This window comes from Protopterus annectens, chromosome 1.part0 (genome assembly GCF_019279795.1).
Source record: "Protopterus annectens isolate FY-2018-M chromosome 1.part0, PAN1.0, whole genome shotgun sequence".
In the NCBI taxonomy this organism is placed as follows: Eukaryota; Metazoa; Chordata; order Ceratodontiformes; family Protopteridae; genus Protopterus; species Protopterus annectens.
Genome location: NC_056725.1, coordinates 972,581,692 through 972,601,610, shown reverse-complemented (window position 1 = coordinate 972,601,610; position 19,919 = coordinate 972,581,692). Strand labels below are relative to the sequence as shown.

The 19,919-nt window shown below is 41.0% G+C and overlaps 1 protein-coding gene across 1 annotated transcript in view; it reads right to left on the bottom strand.

The window, feature by feature from the left end:
- Positions 1 to 16,421: 16,421 nt before the first annotated feature.
- Positions 16,422 to 19,919, bottom strand: part of LOC122801643 (serine protease 52-like) — a 263,807-nt gene continuing 260,309 nt past the window's right edge. The window contains exon 5 of the mRNA XM_044071124.1: positions 16,422 to 16,916. Within this exon, the coding sequence (XP_043927059.1) occupies positions 16,443 to 16,916 (474 nt within the window). The 3' untranslated portion in view covers positions 16,422 to 16,442. The remainder of the gene's footprint in view (positions 16,917 to 19,919) is intronic.

Genomic DNA, 19,919 nt, shown 5'->3' with positions numbered 1-19,919 from the left:
AAACCTAATACAAAACTAACATTAAAATTACCTCCTTTGATAATACAGTAATGGAAGTTGTTCCATACACTAAACTATTAGGGTTAGCCTTAAATTTGAACTACACATTCAGCACACAATTACAAAAACTTACCAGAAACTAGAAATGTTACATTGAGCAAAAAACTGTCTTACTAACACCACAAAAACAACTCTGGCCACTACCTATCTCTTACAATCACTCATATGAGGCACCAATCCACACTAATCTTCAGGCTACAGGAAGAACAAAACTAGAATAATATTACAACAAAATCGCAAAATTTCTTGCTAACAAACCATATAGAACCCATGACTGCTCTGCCCTAAAACTATTTTATTGGACCTCACAAACACTCAGCTACTTGTGATTCATGATATAATATATAAATCTTCAAAATGCCCAACACTAAGCATAATTCTCCACAACTACTATTCTAAAACACAACTATGCTCATATAATAAAAACATTTTCTATCTACAGACTTGAGAGAGCTCTAGCTGTGTTGCCAGATTCTGGAACTCGATCCCACTTACCCTGAAGTCCTTGTCTAACCACCATACATTTAAATCTACACTTCCGTCTCAGATTTCTTCCCCTATAGGTTGTGAATCTGAGGCAGTGTATACCCTTTCTTTGGACTCCCTTAATGAGGACATTTTCTTTAGTGACCATTTGAAAAATGAAAGACTTTCTTCAAATGAGAGGTCAAGTAACTATCTGACTCTTAAAAGAGATATCACAAACTTCTTAATATGGACCCCCCCCCCAAAATATGTGACTATCCATAAAGTTTGGAGAGCTCTCGAAGATTCATTCTCTTTTGCATCTTTGTCACTGGATTCCAATTCTCTTGCTTACAAGAAGTCGGACAGTTTTTAAGGGGTCGCAGAAACACATACATTTTAGGTTCAGGAAAGAAAATGGAGAGATGGACAGTCTGGCTTAAAGTAAACTCAAATATTGCTTTAGGCTTTAGGTAAAAGAAGAATTAGTTCTAAAAGTAAACCTGTCCCTGTGGAAGATGAGGAAGGGTTGACTCACCATAAAAGTTTTCAACTCAGATACTCTTCTTGCAAAGGACAGAGCAATTAGTCAAACTGTTTTCCATGTTAAGAACCTCATGTCAGCCAATTTAGCTGGTTCAAATGGAGCAAGTGTTAGCTTCTCTAATACAAAATTAACATCTCAAGGAGATGCTACTGATTTCTAGGAGGCCTCTTATGCAATTCAAAAACAATTTAACATGAGAATGCATTGAAAGAGGAGGATCCATGGGCAGTCATGCTGAAATGGCTAATAAATTAACCTTAATGGAGGAGTAAGAAAGGCCAAGAGATAGTAACTCACATAAATACTATAAAACCAGAGTGCAGCTAGCCCTGAATGGGTGCTGGTTATGTTGTTGGCATCAACCAGAAAACAATTTTCATTTGCCAATATATGAATTTCTGGTAGCAGGCTTTCTTGTCTCCATTAGTACCTGGTGCACATCCTCAGTAAACAGGTGCCTAAAGGGAATTATGACCCTGTCATGCAGGCAGTCAACTGAAGTTGATTGGGGTCATTGTGTGTCAAACTCCCCTGATCCTGTGTGAGTATATGCAGTCTGTGAGGAAATTTGTGGTAATTTCTCCTGGCCATTTTCCTAAAGAAGGGAGAACCACTGTTGCCATGATAACAGGGAGTCATCACACTGATTTTGGGAGATTCCATCTGAATTTTTAGAAGTACCCTGGATATCAGTGGGAAGAGTGAAAAGGCATACAGTAACATTTCTTTCCAAGGAAAATAAAAGGCATTTGTCTTCCAGGCCTTCTTACATGAAATCCTGCAACAGATTTTTTTCAGCTAACATCATTAGTCTGCAAAGGGGGTATGACCTGGTTCCCCCCATGCCTTTTGATGTACCACATGACTGTGGTATTATTTGTCTCCACTTGAAATAGTCCCATGGACCAAAGATAGCTCAAAAGAATGAGTGCCTTGATTAAGGCAAGCATCTCCTTGATATTTATGTGCTTGCACTGGTCCTTGATGTCCCACTCCCCTTGCAATTTTATCCCTCCTGAAACTTCTCCACAAGCAAAGTCCAAAGCATCTGTGGTGACCGATTGCTTTACTGCAGTGAGGGAGAAGAATTGTCCTGTATTTAAGAATTTCTGTCTCCACTAAAAGATTTCTCTCCTGATAAACCCAGCACTAGGATTTGAACAGATGAAGGGTTCTGATGCTCTGACTAAAGAGATTTCAGATATTACTGTATCTTTCTCATGTGGAGTCTTGGCAGGGTTATCATTCGAATCATAGATGCATGAGACTCAAAATCCTGAGGTATTCACTCGCAGTTAGTGAAATCTGAGTGGAAAACCTTAGAAATAGATCTAAAGAAAATGGAACATAATCCAGTGTGAGGGAGTCAAGAAAGACGTTTCAGTGTTCTCTTGAAATCCCAGTTTGTGCAAGAGATCTCTCACCCAAGAAAAAGTGAAAGAGAGAGATTCCTGACACCTTGAAAAAGACTGCAAAAATAAGCAAGTTGTCTAAATATGGAAAATGTGGGTAACTTGTAGCTTGCAATGAGCTATAACTGGAGCCTGACACTTTTTGAACATTCTTAGTGCAGTGGATAGTCCAATGGGTAATGCAAAGAACTGATAATGTGATATAGACACGCAAAACCTTAAGAAAGGTCTGAAATGTGTATGAATAGGGATGTGATAATCATCTTTTAAGTCCAGTATTACTAGGAAACTTGAAAGAAGAGTTAATGGATTGTGAAGTGACAACATTTCGAATTTGGGCACTATAACAAACAGGTTTAGGAACAAAAGATCCATAATGGGTCTTCAAACATTTTCTTTTGTTTGGGACTAGGATCATCCTTGAATAAAACCCATTCTCCATCTGGGAAGGAGGAACTGGTTCTATCAGTCTTTGGGAGAACATGTGATAAAGAACAGATGGAAAGAAAATAGTCTGATCTGCAGGATTAGAAATGACCCCTGGAAAGGAGGAATTTCTTCCCACTGCCATCTATAACCATAATTAATGATTTCCATAACCAATTTGTCTGAGACAATCTTTCCCAAAGAGAAAAATGGAAATTCAGACTTTCTGGAAGAGGAAAGGAGCCATGATGGAAGGGGATCACAAGGGCTCTTGAATAGCCATTCAGATTTGTTGGACTGTCCTTTGTTTTAGGAGGTTTGAGAATTCTTTTGGAACCCCCTTTCCATTTCTTCTTAAATGTCTGTTTACCTGTATTCTGTTGTGGTTGTTTATTCCGCTTTATGCCAAAATTGGATGAGGAGCAAGAATATCCTTTGGAAAATTTGGAAAAGAAGGTCTGAAAATCTTAGAGATTCCCTGGGTCATCTTTGCCCCTTTCATCTCACTTTTTGATCACCTCTGTAGCAGAGGGACAAACATTAAATATCTAGCCAAGGAATCAAATTTTTGCATCATCAGGGAGAATCTGAGAATGCAGCCAAGCAAACCTCCTTAAAAAATACCAGTGGCCAAAGCCCTGGAAGAAGTATCAAAATAGTCATACACATACTGCAAACAATAAATAATGATCTGTGCAATAGAAGAAACTATATTATTTAAAGCAGATTTTTCTTCACAAGAAGAAACTGTAGATAAAATATCCTGCATACTTTCACAATTTGTCAGAACAAACTTTTTAACATATGAGCCTCACAATTCAAAATTCTGAAATTCAAAGTTGCAGAAGTATACACTTTTGCTCATACCTATCAATAATTTTATCATCCTTATTAGAGAGAGAAGGACTGAAGTACTTAGCAGCAGTGGAATCAGCTAAAGCTATAGCTGCTGGATCAGGTTTGGGAAGGTGTATAAAAATTTAAAAGACTGAGGAACTTTATACATCCTATCTGCCCTTTTTAGGGACAGCTGGCTGACTGTTAGGAAAACTGCAGGCAGTAAGATACACATCCTCTAAAGTGGACAGGACAGGAGGAATGGGTATAGATTCTAGAAAATCCTTCTGTAAAAACTCAAAGAATTTTCTGAGGGACTGAAAAACCTCATTGTTCTCCCACTGAAAACACTGGCACGTTCTAGCAATAGTTTCAGAGAAAGAGAAATCCCCACAGGATGAATCAGAAACTTAGCTCTACTCTGAATCTAAATTAGAAATCTGAGTAAAAAGCCTTGAATCCATTCCTGCATCTTCCTGTTCAGATTTAGAATCTGTTTAGGAAAAGAGGAATCCCTATTTCTTTTACCAGAAACTACTTTACAAGAAGGATCGATAGCCTGAATTAAACTCTGAATGAGTCCCAATAAGCTACTTGTATCCAAAGAAATTTAAAGTGGAGTAGTTACATGCTTGGTTTCTGTTCATTGTTGACAGGAAAAATGGGGCCAACCATGTTAATAATGTCAGAAACTGCTTTCCTAGGGATGGGCACAGCATTCTTACCCAACAGGGAAACCTTTCCTGCTCCCTCTTCCAAGACTGATGAGTGATTTTCTGTAACCTACTGATGGGACTCCAACAGCAGCAGAGGATGTAGTTAACCAGTCCATAGTGGCTGTAGGTGCTACATCCGAAAAATCCGGGGTAAAATATGAGTGGTCTGAGGTACAACAAATGGCCACAAAAGAGTCACCCACCTATGGCTGAGGCAAATTGCTAGCCTGCTGCCATGGAAAAGGCTATTTGCTTAATTAATGTTTTCTTTTTCTGCCTGGAAGAAGGATTGACCATGGGATCAGTAGTCTGCTCTATGGTCAAGCCAGAAATGGTGTCTGTTTCCCAGTGGAAGACAAGCAGCAAATGCCGGTATAACTACCAGCCACAAAAGTAACTTTTTGACAGAAAAAAAAACACAATAAAAAGCACTTTAAAACACCATGGCAGCCTGATAATGGGAAAATAAACACAATTGATTCTCAGAGAATATGTTTCCATTTAGTATACACTGCTACTTTTAAACTGACAGATGCAAATAAGTACTTTGTTTAAAAGAACATTACTGTCTCAAGACAGACCATTAAATAACATTCCAAACTTTAAAATAACTTTCCTGAACAGGAAAGCAATAAAGCATCAACAGAATTTAAGAAAACTGAAATTTTTCCCCAAAGAGAACTTATCTGCCAGCAAAGAAAATCACAAACCAAATCTCATAAGCCACAGAGTAAAGTACTGTTTCACAGCAGTAAAGCTCTGAAATGCTTCACACCCAGACTTGTCTTTTATTCAGCTCAGATCAAGATGCTTGACAGTTTGGGGACATCAAAGGTGCCCTGAAGATTTGGAAGCTGGCTGTTATATCCTTGGCAGGATATACCCCTTATAGATAAAGCTACTGCAGCAGTGATCAACATGAAGAACAAAGAAAGATCCAGAACTGGTCTCCAAGCATTTTCTTTCTTTGGCACTAAAAACATCCTTAAATAAATTTTCTGACCATGGAAGGAGGAACTGATTCTATCACTCCCTCAAGCAGCATGTGATGAAGGACAGGCAGAAATAAAAGAGTCTGGTTTGGTGGATGAGGGATTACTCCCTTGAAAGGAGGAATTTCCTGCCACTGCCATCTATAACATTGATGAATGATCTTCAGAACTCATTTGTCTGAAACTACCTTTTGCCAAAGAGAAAAGTGGAAATTCAGAATTTCTGCAAGACAAAAGTGTCTGCCAGGGTAGTGGGTGAGGGGACAAGGTCCCTTAAATAGTCATTCTGACTTGTTAGACTCTCCTTGGTGCTGGGTGGTTCCAGAATTCTTTTTAGAATCCCCTTGTCATTTCTTTTTAAATGTCTGTTTACCTGTATTTTGTTGAGACTGTTTGTTTTGTTTTTTTGCCAAAACTGAAGAGTTAGATAATCCTTTAGAAAAATTGGAAAAGAAGGGCTGGAAAATCTTAGGGATTCCTTGTATCATCTTACCCATCTCATCACACTTTTTGATCGCTTCTGCAGCAGAGGGGCCAACAACTTAATTTCTACATAAAGGAGTATTCAAAATCTCATTTTTAACATCTAGGAAGTTCTGAGATTACATCCAGGCAAACTTCCCCCTCAACACAGTTCCAGTGGCCAAAGCCCTTGAAGAAGTATCAACTGAATCATTCGGATCGTAATGAGTAGTGACTTGGGCAATAGAGGACTAAATTATTTAAAGCAGATTTTTCCTCACAAGAAGAAACTGCAGACAAAACATTCTTCATACTTTCACAATTAGTCAGAACAAACCTTAACATTTGATCCTGACATTTCAAAATTCTGAAATTCAAAGTTGCAGAACCATAAACTATTTCTTCATACTTATCAATAATTGTCCCATCCTTTTCACAGAGAGTAGAACTGAAATTAACTAAATGCTCAGCAGCAATAGGATTAAGTAAAGCTACAGCTGCTGATCTAGATTTGGGAAGAGTGTATAAAAAGTTAAAAGACTGAAAAAATGTATACATCCTCTCTGCCTTTTAAGGGAAGCTGGCTGACTATCTGGAAAATTGCAGGCAGTAACACACATATCCTCCAAAGCTGACAGAAATGGAGGAGTAGGTGAAGGCTCTGGAAACTGCTCTGTAACAGCTGAGAAACCTCAGCCTTCTACTGAAAACACTGGAACATTCTGCAAATAGTTTCAGAGAAAGAGAAACCCCAACACAGAGAATCAGAAACTGAGATCTCCTCTGATACTGAATTAGAAATCTAAGAAGAAATCCCTGTATCTGTTCCTTCATCTTCCTGTACAGATTCAGAATCTTGAATTTCTTTAGGAAAAGAGGTATTTATCTTTATTTTACCAGAAACTATTTTATAAGAAGGATCAATCGCTTGAATCAAGCCCTGAGCTAGATCCCGTAAATGATTCTTTCCAAGGAAATTCGAGGAGGAGTAAATACGTTTAGTTTTCCATTTTTTTTTTTGACAGGAAAAATGGACCAACAGTGTTATTAATGGCAACAGCAGCTTCTCCATTGATGGGCACAACATTCTTCCCTGTTCCATTCCAGGACTGACAAGAGTGGTTCTCCTGTGCCTTAAGGGGACCCTAATAGCCACAGAGGACATTGCTAATCCCCGGTCCATTGTGACCATAGGTGCTACACTAGAGGGGTCCAGGGTAAATGATAAGAGGTACAACTACTGGCCACAGCAGAGTCACTCACCTGCAGCTGTGGAAAATTGCTAGGTAGCTGTAATGGCAAAGGTTGTTTGCCTAATTTTTCTTTTTTTTGGCTGGATGAAGGACTAACTATGGGACCAACAGTTTGTACCATGGTGAAGCCGAAAATGGCACCACTTTTTCGGGGAAAACTAACAGCAAAAAACAGAAACAAATTAAAGTCTTTAAAATCACTTTTTCACAGAAAAACAAGTAAAAAGCACTTTAAAACATTTTGTCAGCCCAAAAAGTAAAATAAACACAATTTCTTCACAGAAAAAAAAAACTCTGCCATTACATTGCTCTCCTGGCAGAATTTTATTACTGTGACTTACTACTGTCAGGTATGGAGAAAGCATAGCCTAAATAGCTGTGCACATATACATACCCTTCTGTGGCACAATGACATACAGTTACTGTAATTCAGACATTAAAAGAGTAGCATATCATAGTTAGGAAAAGTAATTCCCCAGCTGCCCCCCCCCCCACACACACACACACAAACGCATTCACCACCAGTCACATCATATTTGTGTATCAAATGTCACTACAGAGATATCTGATGTTACTGCAGAAAGATGCCTTGTGTTAGTAGCTGCCCCTAACGTTAAACAAGAATCCTAAAAGATAATAATAACTTTAGTATTGTTGAAAAGCAGGATGGAAAGATTTTTAGAAAATCGCTTCTAATGAAAGCATATTAGCTGAGCTAAACCTGTAATATTCAGGAACTATTCTAAGGCTAACCTCCTGCTATTAAGTTAGAACCTGGCATAATTTCAAGCCTCCATAAACCCTGATAACACTGTTGCCTATACAGAACTGCTCACAGAAACCCTGTACAAGCATGTTAATAACTGCATAGAGGCAGCTGTACCCACCAGGAAGAAGTACAGAACTAACTCAAAAAGCCACCCTGGTGGAATCACAGAGTCAATAGGCTGTATAACAGGAGGAAGAAAATTATGGCAAAAATTTGGAGGTGCAGCACCCAGCAGGATAATAGCACTCTCATCAAACTAAACAAACAACTCAGAGGATAAATAAAGCTACCAAAGCCAAATATGAGATAAGTTCGGCCTCCCAGGCCAAGGACAACCACAAAGCATTCTTTAGCTATGTCCGCAATCTCAAAGGCAATACACAGTTATGTGCACAGCTCATTGTAAATGGAGCCACCTAACCTGAGCCAGAAGATATAGCAAAACTCCTGGCTAATAAATTCAGCTCCAACTTTACCCCTCTCTCCCCCTCAACCTTTCCTCAGGAAATATCCTCAAATATAACTCACCCTACTTATCACTAGGGAACAGGTCCTTAATCCTCTCTTTATGACCAAGAACACTGCATCAATGGGCCCAGACAATATCCCAGGATGCCTTCTAAATAGCATGAAACATGACCTATCAGGGCCTCTGGAATTACTGTTTAACTGTAGCCTCCAAGTAGGCTTTGTGCCTCATGAATGGAGAAAGGCAACAGTCATCCCTCTGCACAAAGGTGGGCCATCTACAGACCCTGGAAACTACAGACCCATAAGTCTCACTAGTCTTATATGTAAAGCCATGCAAAGAATTATCATAGAGATGATCACTAGAGATATAGTAAACCTCCAGACACTGGACCCAACCCAGTTTGGTTTTGTCAAGGGCAGATCACGCCTATTCAACCTGGTGGACTTCTTTGAGGTCACCAAAGCAATGAATGAGGGCAAAATCGTTCACACTGCCTACCTTGACCTGGTCAAGGCATTTGACACACTACCCCACTCAGGTATTGTTGACAAACTCAAGAGGTTAGGGACAAACCCTTATGCTACCGGGAAGATAGCCAACTGGCTCACAGACAGGACCCAGGAAGTTAGAATTGGGGATCAGTCCTTGGACCGCTATTTTTGGCATTTACTTATCAGAAGCCAAGGCCAATGTCAGTGGTCTCTGGCTGACTAAATTTGCACATGATTGCAAATTAGGAGCTGTCACTGAATCTCACACTGACACAAATGTTCTCCAGGAGGATCCGACACAGACAAACAGCTGGTGTCAGAGCCATGGAGTAAAACTAAATGCCAAGAAATGCATAATAGTATCCTTTGGGAAGTCATCCATCCCTGGAAACTATCATATTGACAACACACCCCTTAGAGTTGACCCAGTAGTCAGGGACTTACGAGCACACATAGAAAGTCATCTAGCCTTTGACTATCACGTGTCTACAGTGGTGAGGAAATCATTCTATGTTACACAACTTATAAACAATGGTACAGCATCTAAGTCCAAGGAAGTCATTGTTCCACTGTATTCAGCATTCATCAGACCTATCATTGAGTACAATGCCCCCTTTGATATGTACATAACCAGGCATATCCAACAACTGGAACATCCACAGAGGTTCCTCACTAAAAGAATGCAGGGTGTAAGTAAAATGTGCTATGCAGACTGCCTCAAGGCCCTATCCATGTCTCCTGCAAGCTTTTGAGGGGAGATCTATGCCTGGCATACAGGGCATTGTCAGACCCCACTCTGATGGACCTCCTGCATATCCACAAAACAAACAGCACCAGAATTACCCATTCTAAAGACTTAAACATTGCCTGTGATATAAACAGGACTTGTTGAAGACATAGGTATGTATCCCAGGGACTACCATGCGGAGTTGAAGAAGTTAAGGTTTGCACTGGGTGTGACGAGGATGGGCAGGATTAGGAATAAGTATATCAGAGGGTCAGCCCAGGTTGGAAGGTTTGGAGACAAAGCCAAAGTGGCAAGATTATGTTGGTTTGGACATGTGCTGAGGAGGGATGCAGAGTATATTGGGAAAAAGATGCTAAGGATGAAGCTGCCAGGTAACAGGAAAAGAGGAAGGCCTAAGATAAGGTTTATAGGTTCATAGGTTCATAGGTTCATACTAGGCTATCTGCCCTAGGGCATTTATAAGCCTAGCCAGAGTGTGTTTGGCTTTCGCCACCCATTTTAAATTAATTTTGCTATGCCTTTTTTTAAGGTTAGTATACTGTGTCTCTGTCTAACAGTGACACAGAAGTGATAGCCAGGGTAAATCTACAATCTCCCATCCACTCATCAAGATTCCTCTTGAAGAGAGTCAATGTGGGACTCTGCCTAACCTGGACTGGGATTTTATTCCAGAGTGAGGGGAGCCTCTGGGTTATGAATCTGTCTCTCCAGCATGTCCTATTTATTTCAGTGCTGAGGTTCAAGTCTCTCGAGCGTGTAGCTCGATGGGATTTGGATTTTCTGAGGTGCAGCATGTCCATTAATTCCGGGTTGGACATGGCTTTATACGTCAGCACAGATCGCCTCTGAGCAGGCGGTATGCCACTGAGTAGAGCTGGAGTTTCTTTAACCGGGCAGCATATGGCATCTGTTTGAGCCCTTTGATCCTCTTGGTGAGGTACTTTTGGGGTCTTTCCAGTTGCTGCAGGTGTCTGGTAAGGTACATCCCAAAAGGGGCATTGTACTCAATTATGGGCCTGATGAGGGATGAGTAAAGAGGCACGATGACCTCCCCTGATCTAGATGTGAATCCCTTCATGATTAGGTGGGCTATATAAAATGTTTTTCTAACCACTTTGGCCACGTGGTTGTCAAATGAGAGATTGCTATCAACTTGGGTCCCCAGGTCCCTAATGACTTCTTCTGTACTTAATGGATTACCACCTATGTGGTAATTTGTGGGGACTTTGTTTTTGCCAAAGGGGATGACTATACACTTTTTGGCGTTTAGCTTGAGGCCATGGCTCTGGCACCAGTTGTCTGTTTCTATGAGGCCCTTTTGGAGGATGCTTGTGTCAGCTGGAGAGTTGATTATGGCGCCCAGTTTGCAGTCATCTGCGAACTTGGTCAGCCACAGTCCTTCTGTGTTGGCCTGTACCTCCGAGAAATATATACCGAACAAGAGAGGTCCCAGGACAGAGCCTTGGGGGATGCCACTTGTAACTGGTTTGAAGTCTGACATGGCTCCAGCAATTCTAACCATGTGGGTTCTGTCCTTGAGCCAGTTTGCAACCCATCTAGTGACATAGGGGTTTATATTTAAGCTGGTGAGCTTATCTATAATGCCCGAGTGGGGTATTGTATCAAAGGCTTTTGCGAGGTCCAGGTAGGCTGTGTGGACCACCTTCCCCTCGTCAATGGCCTTGGTGACTGTTTCAAAGAAATCGACCAGGTTTAAGAGGCAGGATCTTCCCTTAACAAAGCCAAACTGGGTAGGATCCAGTGTCTGTAGGTCCTCAATATCTTTATTTATGAGGTCCATGATGATCCTTTCCATAGCTTTGCAGACCAAGCTAGTCAGGCTTATGGGGCGATAGTTTCCAGGATCCGTTGAGGCACCACCTTTGTGGAGAGGGACCACTGTTGCTGTACGCCACTCTTTGGGTACATATCCTGTAGTAAGGCTAAGATTGAACAGTAGTTTTATGTTTGGGTTTAGCTCTTCTTGGAGTTCATGTAGGACGCAGCTCGGGACACCATCTGGTCCTATTGATGCTGTGTTTTTTGCTTTGGAGAGGGCGGCTCTTACCTGAGCATCTGAGATGTCAGGGGGGCAGCACTCTGTTGGGATAGATATCTGCCCTTTTGGTGGGGAGGGGGGGGGAGAAGTTTGCACTGAACCTGTCAGCTAGGATGTTGGCAATGTCTGTGGGCTCGGTGTATTTTTTGTCATTTTGGACTAATTCTGAGCATATCTGGGAATTCCCACCCAGGTTCCTAACATAACTAAAGAAAGCCTTGTGATTATCCTTAGTGTCCTGTGCAATTTTTCTCTCAAAGCTGGCCTTAGACGATTTTATGAGTGCCCGTAGTTTTTTGCTAATACTGATCAGAGATGCCTTCCCTTTTTGGGATTTTGCTCTATCATGTAGTAGCTTCCTCCTTCTATTGTATAGTTTGTTTATGGCTGGGGTCCACCAGACAAGACGTCTGCCTTTGGAGGATTGGGTCTTGGTTTTATTTGGGATTGCATGATCCATGCATTCCTGAAGGTGTTCATAGAATGCGTTTATAAAGGATTCTGCAGTCTGAGCCGTATTTTCCACAGGCCCGGGGGATTTGAAGGATTTCGCCTCGGTTTTGAGGCGTGTGAAATTTGCTTTAGAGAAGTTTTTCACTGTGGTTTTCTGGGCAGGGGGTGGGGTAGGGATGTGAATATCCAGTGAGATTAGTTTATGGTCTGATCTTACCAGTGAGGGATACACTTCTGGTCTGGAGCATAGTGTCCCCATGTTGGTGATGATCAGGTCCAGTATGTTTTCCCCTCTTGTGGGAGTGGTAACAAGTTGTTCCATAGCATTTGAGTTTATAAATTCTAGGAACCTTTGGGCTAGGGTGTTGGAGCTAGAGTAATGCTCCCAGTCTATGTTTGGGTAGTTGAAGTCGCCCAATATAATGGTGTTTGGAGAGACCTTCATATTTTCCAGTATTCTCAGGAAGGCCGAGTGGGGTTCCTGTGTTTGGGAGGGTGGTCTGTAGCAGGCTATAAACTGGAAGGCAGTTTTACCCACAGTTAGTTGCACATGGATAGTCTCTGATGCTTCGTGCTGTGCCACCAACCTGGAGGTGTGGGTATCTTTGACGAATATTGATACTCCCCTCCTTTTGTGGTTCAGTCCAAGTTTTGGGGCCGAAAAGCATGGTATGAGGTATAACCTGGTAGTGCTGGGGTGCTCTCGGGAGCCTTGAACCAGGTTTCTGTTACTGCACAGATATCGATGTTCTCCATGCTAAGGAGAGTTTTGAGTGCGTGCATCTTGAGGTTTAGACTTCTGGCGTTGAGTAGCATTACTCTTAGTTTCTTATCCCTTGTGATACCTATGGAGGTGGGTTTGTCTTTGAGCCTTGCCAAAAAAAGGCACTATGGGGGTAGCAAGAGCCTTTGCCAATATCCGAAAGCCCAGGGGTGACAGGTGCAAGCCATCCCTAGTGAAGCATCGTGGCTTGTCGAGCATGTCATCCCAGGCTGACAGGCATTGGATCCCCTTTGAATTACACCAAAACTTAAGCCAATTGTTGAAATTGATCATCTTGTCTTCATATTGTGGCATCATTCTTGGTGAGGGTAAGATGCTACTCAAGGTCAGGGTCATACCGGCCTGGGCTACATGCTCAGAGAGCTCCGCTATGTCTCTTTTCATGTAGTCCAGGGAGATACATCTCAGGTCATTCACACCAGCATGGACAATGACTGAGTCATATTTGTACTTGCCTTGGAGTGACCTGAGTGCTTGTGTTATGTGGCGGATCCTAGCGCCCGACAGGCAGCTCACCGTGACCTTCTCCTTGTTCAGCCTGGTGAGCAGGACGTCAGTGTGCCTGACGATAGAGTCACCTATTACAAGTGTATCAGGTGTGTTGTTTAGCCTTAAGGGCTGTGACTGTTCGGCACACAGGCTTTGTGAGCTATGTGTTGCACGTGTTTTGTTTTGGGGTAGCGGTTGCTTGGGTGTCTGCTTTGGAGGTCTCTGCTGCTTAGGCAGATTTTTATTTAGAGCCTCCGAGTATGTTTTTGTGTGTTTATGTGTTTGGTTTGTTGTCGTGGTAGGTCTATGTGAGACTGGAATTGTAGTGAGTGTGGTTTCCTTCTCCTCCTGACTGGTTACGCCAGTACTGAGTTGAGAGAGCTTAGCCTCCAGTTTGGCTATATGGTTGCATCTCTCACATGTGTTGGAATTTGTTGGGAGGAGGAGAGGGTTGTCTGTGTACATGAGGCAGTTGTAACATTGCCTCAAGATTCCAAGATTCACCAGCTGGACCGGGGAGGAGATTGACAACTGACCTTTGGACATGCTAGAATAGTATTGGGAATTCCTTTATAATTGAAAAAAAGGGCCAATGGGGAACAAGGTACTCAAGGAGAGTTTGTGAGGGTGTAGTGCTTTTAATTTTTTAGAGCTGACTTATATAATTGCTTTAGTGAGCAAGTGCCAGGTAACTTAAATGCAATGTGTTACAGGTAACTTAAATGCAAAAACGACAAACAGTAACTTTCTTTCAAGTGAAACAAGGAAATAAGTACAGTAAGCAATGCAGATATCACTAGGGATCCACAGAAGTGCTAAAAGGCCGCGTTTTAGGTGGAATTAGCGTTTCAGGGAAATAAACAAACAACAAGCATACAAACAAAGCTAGATTCAGCAGGCCTGGATCTAGTCTATGCTACAGCAAACAAGGTGTACCGATTTCAGTAAGAAACAGTTAGAATATGCAGGCACTATAAGCCTTTAACCAGAAATTCCCTGCTCAGAAGGGCAGAGTCCAGCCTCTCCTCCCACAAGAGTGCAGACCGCAATCCTTCTTAACGTAAAATAACTGGCCTGAAGCCCAAGTACTTAAACCAGAACTAATACACTTTTAGAATAACAGACACTGAGCTCTCAATCAGGAGTTCCCAACTTAGAAGGATGTAAGCTACCTGTCCTGCCACCACAGTGCAGGCCACAAACCTTCCTAATGTAAAACAACTGGTCTGAAGCCCAAGTGCTTAATCTAAAAGACTTAGAAATGATAGCTACACTTTAATCAAGTTACTACCAGCAGTAATAAATACAACTGAATACTTTAAAGAATGCCTGGATTAGTGCTCAAGTTATACAAACAAAGCTAGATTCAGCAGGCCTGGATCTAGTCTATGCTACAGCAAACAAGGTGTACCAATTTCAGTAAGACACAGTTCAAATATGCAGGCACTATAAGCCTTTAACCAGAAATTCCCAGCTCAGAAGGACAGAGTCCAGCCTCTCCTCCCACAAGAGTGCAGAACACGAACCCTCTTAATGTAAAATAACTGGCCTCAAGCCCAAGTGCTTAAACCAGAATTAATACACTTTTAGAATAACAGACACTGAGCCCTCAATCAGCAGTTCCCAACATAGAAGGATGTAAGCTACCTGTTCTGCCACTACAGTGCAGACCACAAACCTTCTTAATGTAAAACTGGTCTGAAGCCCAGGTGCTTAAACTAAAAGGCTTAGAATGAGTTACACCAAGCAGTAATAAATACAACTGAGTACTTTTAAGATGACGCAAAATCAAAATAAAGTAGGAAAAAACACAAATACAGTAAAAGCAGATAATTTTTTTTTTTTTTTTTTTTTTGTGGAAAGAGAGAAAGGAAAGAGAGAAAGGAGTAGCAGAAACTAAGCTGATTGGCCTTCTCAAATGCTCTCCCTGTACTGGGTAGAATGAGGTAATGACACTAGACTGGGAGGAGGGTCCCAGATCAAATTTACACTAGGAGCGGGCAACTGCAAAGCTACCAACTATAAAAACACTATACCAACAGGGAGGGTGGGAAACAAACTGCAGAAATGTTACTCACATCTGAAAAGCAGCAGTAAGCCTTTAAATGAAAGTTTTAAACAGCTAAAGGAGCCACTAGAAAAAAGAGTTTAACTGCAACAAGTTATCATAAACAAACAACCCAACAGATGCTTAATAAGAGTGGACAATTTCCAGTTAATACCTCACACACAGTGAAACTAGCTAGAAAAAATACACAGTACACAAAGTGCTATAAACAACAAATAAATAAAGAACAAAATAAACAAAAAACAGGATACTTAATGTTATATATTATAGCTCCGAGTTTGCTGAGTGTCCTTCCTTCGATTAGCTCACTGTAAAATGGCAGAACACTCACAACTGAGCTTCTTAGGTAACAGAAAGTTGAAACCTGAGGATCTGGCGAGAGAGGACATGCAGGTGGTTGGTGTGACAGAGCAAGATGCACAGTACAGGAAGAAATGGAAACGGTTGATCTGCTGTGGCGACCCCTAACAGGAGCAGCCGAAAGAAGAAGAAGGCTAGGCTTAAAAAGGCCCTTGTGGTCATTAGCCTAGTAAACACCTATGAACCTATGAGTCATACAGTGACATCGCTACATTTATCAATCACTTCCTTATGTCAAACAGTGGAATGTAACCTCATATTACAGATGTAATGTATTTAGAAAGAGAATGGAATGCAGAAAAAAATCTTCATTTTACAAGATGCATCACTACAGGCCCAGACAATGCCACTCTGAATTTTCTGCCTGCAGATTGCACAGTATATGATGCTGAGGAAACTGTTTATGAGTTCTAGTTTAATTTACTTTGTTAATTAGTCTTGGGTAAAACATTATTTCATTTTACCTTTTCAGGTATGTCATTTAACACAAAAGATGTGTTTCACAAAAACTTTCTCTTGGAAACATCAGAAACAATGAAAATATAGCACACACAGTTGCAGCAATAAGCACGTCTTTGTTTAATTTATAATAAAGTTATAGAAAACTGATAAAACAATAGCAACAGTCACTCTGTCAGGAGTTAGCTTGCCTGCAGTGTCCATACTTCCTGGATGGCTGAAAGAAGGTGGTGGCGGTGGTGGTGTGTGGGCTTTTCGGATTGTGAGTGGACTTACTGTTTGTGGAACAATATGAGCACTTACTTTTCTTTCTTCTTCCACTTGAGTTGGCTCTATTTTACTAACAGCAACAACTGGGGCAGCATCAGATACTGTTCTTGTAAGAATTACTTGAGGTGCTTCTCCTGTAATATGAGTGGGGACAAAAGGCCTTCCAGCATCTGCTGTTTTGAGTTTGACCCAGTTAATGTATTTGGAAACTCTGGAAAAAACAGTCGAACCTATACACTGTCGATTACCAAAACTGACTGCTCCAGCAAGAATCCAGGCCTTTGTCTTCTTGTCTTGGCATGCTAGTGGTCCTCCGCTGTCTCCCTTCAGGAAAATAAAATAGTAAGTTTATACATTCCTTACATTTCAAATTTATTTTCAATTTTTAATTTATACATCTGTCAAATAAGTAGGTGTAATGGTTCCTTTAGCCATTTTCAGGCTGTTTGAGCCAACAGCTCTATAAATACAAAGCAGAAAAGGTTACAGCAACACCAGCAACAAGAGTTTGACACATAGGAAGGGACTGCGAAACCATTAATGTGCATTCTAGAAGTGGCAATGTACAAAAGGTACGTACAGAGCACTACAATGAATTACTCTGTTATGCCCAACAAATTGAAACAAGGAAGAATACACACACACACACACACACATATATATATATATATATATATATATATATGTGTGTGTGTGTGTATGGATTCATGCCATGTAAATAAAAAACAATATATTAAACTACAAAATCTCAAAAATACAAAATCTTGAAAATGGAATTTGTCCTTTCCTCACTGTTGTGCAACCCTGGATTTTGCATGTATAATTAATGAGGGGGAGGGCACAGCATTAAATACGTTTTTGATGTTTTGTGTTTTTGACATTTTGTTTTTTTTTATCAAACATAATAGTACCATGGGCCCTATTCCCAAAGACTTGCTCTCAATTTAATAGACCACTTACACTGAGAACAGGATAACAGCCAGTCTTTTGGAATCTGGTTCCCAGTGTTAGCCTGTTTATAGATAAGCCTTACACTGATGTAATTCACTTACACTGAGAGCAAGTCTTTTGGAATCGGGGCAAACTTTCACTAAGAGCAACTCTTCTGGAATATGTCTCTCCATCAGCTCTTCCACTAAATGGCAAAAATAAATAAATAAATAAACAGATATTCTTTCTACTGGCACCAGGGGGCCAGATGGATTACCCCCCCCCCCCCCCCCAAACCAGTTATTCAGGTCCTGATCTGTGTCCTGCCCCCACCCTCTTTCAACAGATTTTATTAATTTATTTAAAAAATATTTTCTTCTTTTAAACTGTAGCAAACAGTTGCTACAGTTTATACTCTGCTTGCATGGAGCACTACAATGCTCATGTTTTAGTTTAAAAAAAATCTTCTTTTTTAAACTGTAGCAAACTGCTTGCTACAAGTATAGCAAACAGTTGCTACAGCTTATACTCTGCCAGCACAGGATGTTACAGCACTCATGTTTTGGTTAAAAAAATTGCTTATTTTTTAAACTCTAGGAAACTGATTGCTATAATGTAGTAAGCAGTTGATATAGTTAGACCACACACAGAGTGATACAGTGCTCAGGTTTGACTGCAAATACAGTATCGGCTTTTAAAAGATGGTACTGCATTAAAGAGAGATCAGGATTGGCTGACTGAGCTCCCCAACACACTTTGTGACATGGCAATTGCCCTCTTGTCTCACTCTCTAGCTACCCTACTGTAAATATATACATACACACATATATATATATATATATATATATATATATATATATATATATATATATATATATATATATACACACACACACACACACACACACACACACACACACACACACACACACACACACACACATATATGTGTGTGGATATGTAGAATGTGTATATATATATATATATATATATATATATATATATCTGCATGTAATCATCAGATAAAGTCCTTTATGTGTTTGGATGAAAGTGCTTAAGCTAATAAATTCATTCACTGGATGGACTCGCATTCAGATTTATGTTTTTATAATTTTCTCATAAATCAGTGCTTGTTACTGCTTCTGCCCTTACTCACTGGATGAGTTACTGGATCTGATTAGGATCAGAGTTTGGCCACTCTTAAGCTTTAGAGCCAATGTTCAGGGTCATACCTTTACTTATAATCCCATGTAACTGAAGAGTTACCTCACATGGAGTTTGCCCATACCTTACAATAAAAATTGTTATGCCCTCCTACAAAAGTTTGAATGTCCAGATGAGGCATTCCAGATGGATGAGAGACACGATCTGGCGCAGGGTCCAGCACTCAAGGTGGGGGGAGTAAATCAGATGTGACCAGTGGAAGGGAAACCACACCTGTAGAGGCCAAAAGGAAATAATGAGGATCACCTCTTTACAGTGCTTTCTGCATAAACTTCGGGATGAGATGAGAGGTGGGACAGGAATAAAGAAGACTGCCCCCCAGTCTTCTTGCCAGGGGGGACATGTGTGGGTCAGAGCATCTCTTGAGGACTCTCCCTCCTGGGGGAATAGGGCAAAGTAGGTGCTGCATTTGGTGTTGGTGGGAGAGGCATGGAGGCCACAGCCTGGTTAGCCTCAGTAGCTGAAAATATGATACAACACTGTTGGGTTAATGGACCACTCATGAGGGAGAAGGATGAACTTGCTTAGCCTGCCCATTAGAACGCTGGATTTCCCTAGTATGTGCCTTGCTATCAGGATGTGGTGAGAGGGCATTGCCCAATGACAAACCTTCATGGCCTCTGGACATAATGAATAAGATTGCGTTCCTCCCTGTTTGTTGATGTACCAGACTACTTGATATATTGTCTGTCTGGACTGAGATCACACACCTGGGAATGTAGTCCAGGAAAGCCTGCCAGTGCTAGAAGAACTACCCTCATCTCCAGGATATTGATGTGAAAACATGTGCCTTGGGCAGTCTTCCCTAAAAATGCCCCTCAGTTGGGAAGCATCCATTGTTACTGTAGTCTGTGGAGAAGGAAGAACAAAAGGTTGACCCTGCGATACTATTCAGAGAATCTAACCACTACTGAAAATGAGTTTTGGAAATTTTTGTGAGAGACACTGAAAAGTTTATGGGCTGACATCTCAAAGACCATTGTACTGATATAGTCCATTGGTGCACTGTCATATGAAATATGTTAAGGGGAACTAAGGTTATGGCAGCTGACACTGAGCAGAGAAGATGCCAAATCAATCCTGCTGGTGGCTTTTGATGGGAAAGTACTGCTACTGCTTGTTGCTAAAGCATAATAATCCTAGATTTTGGTAGTCTGGCTATGTTTTGTATTC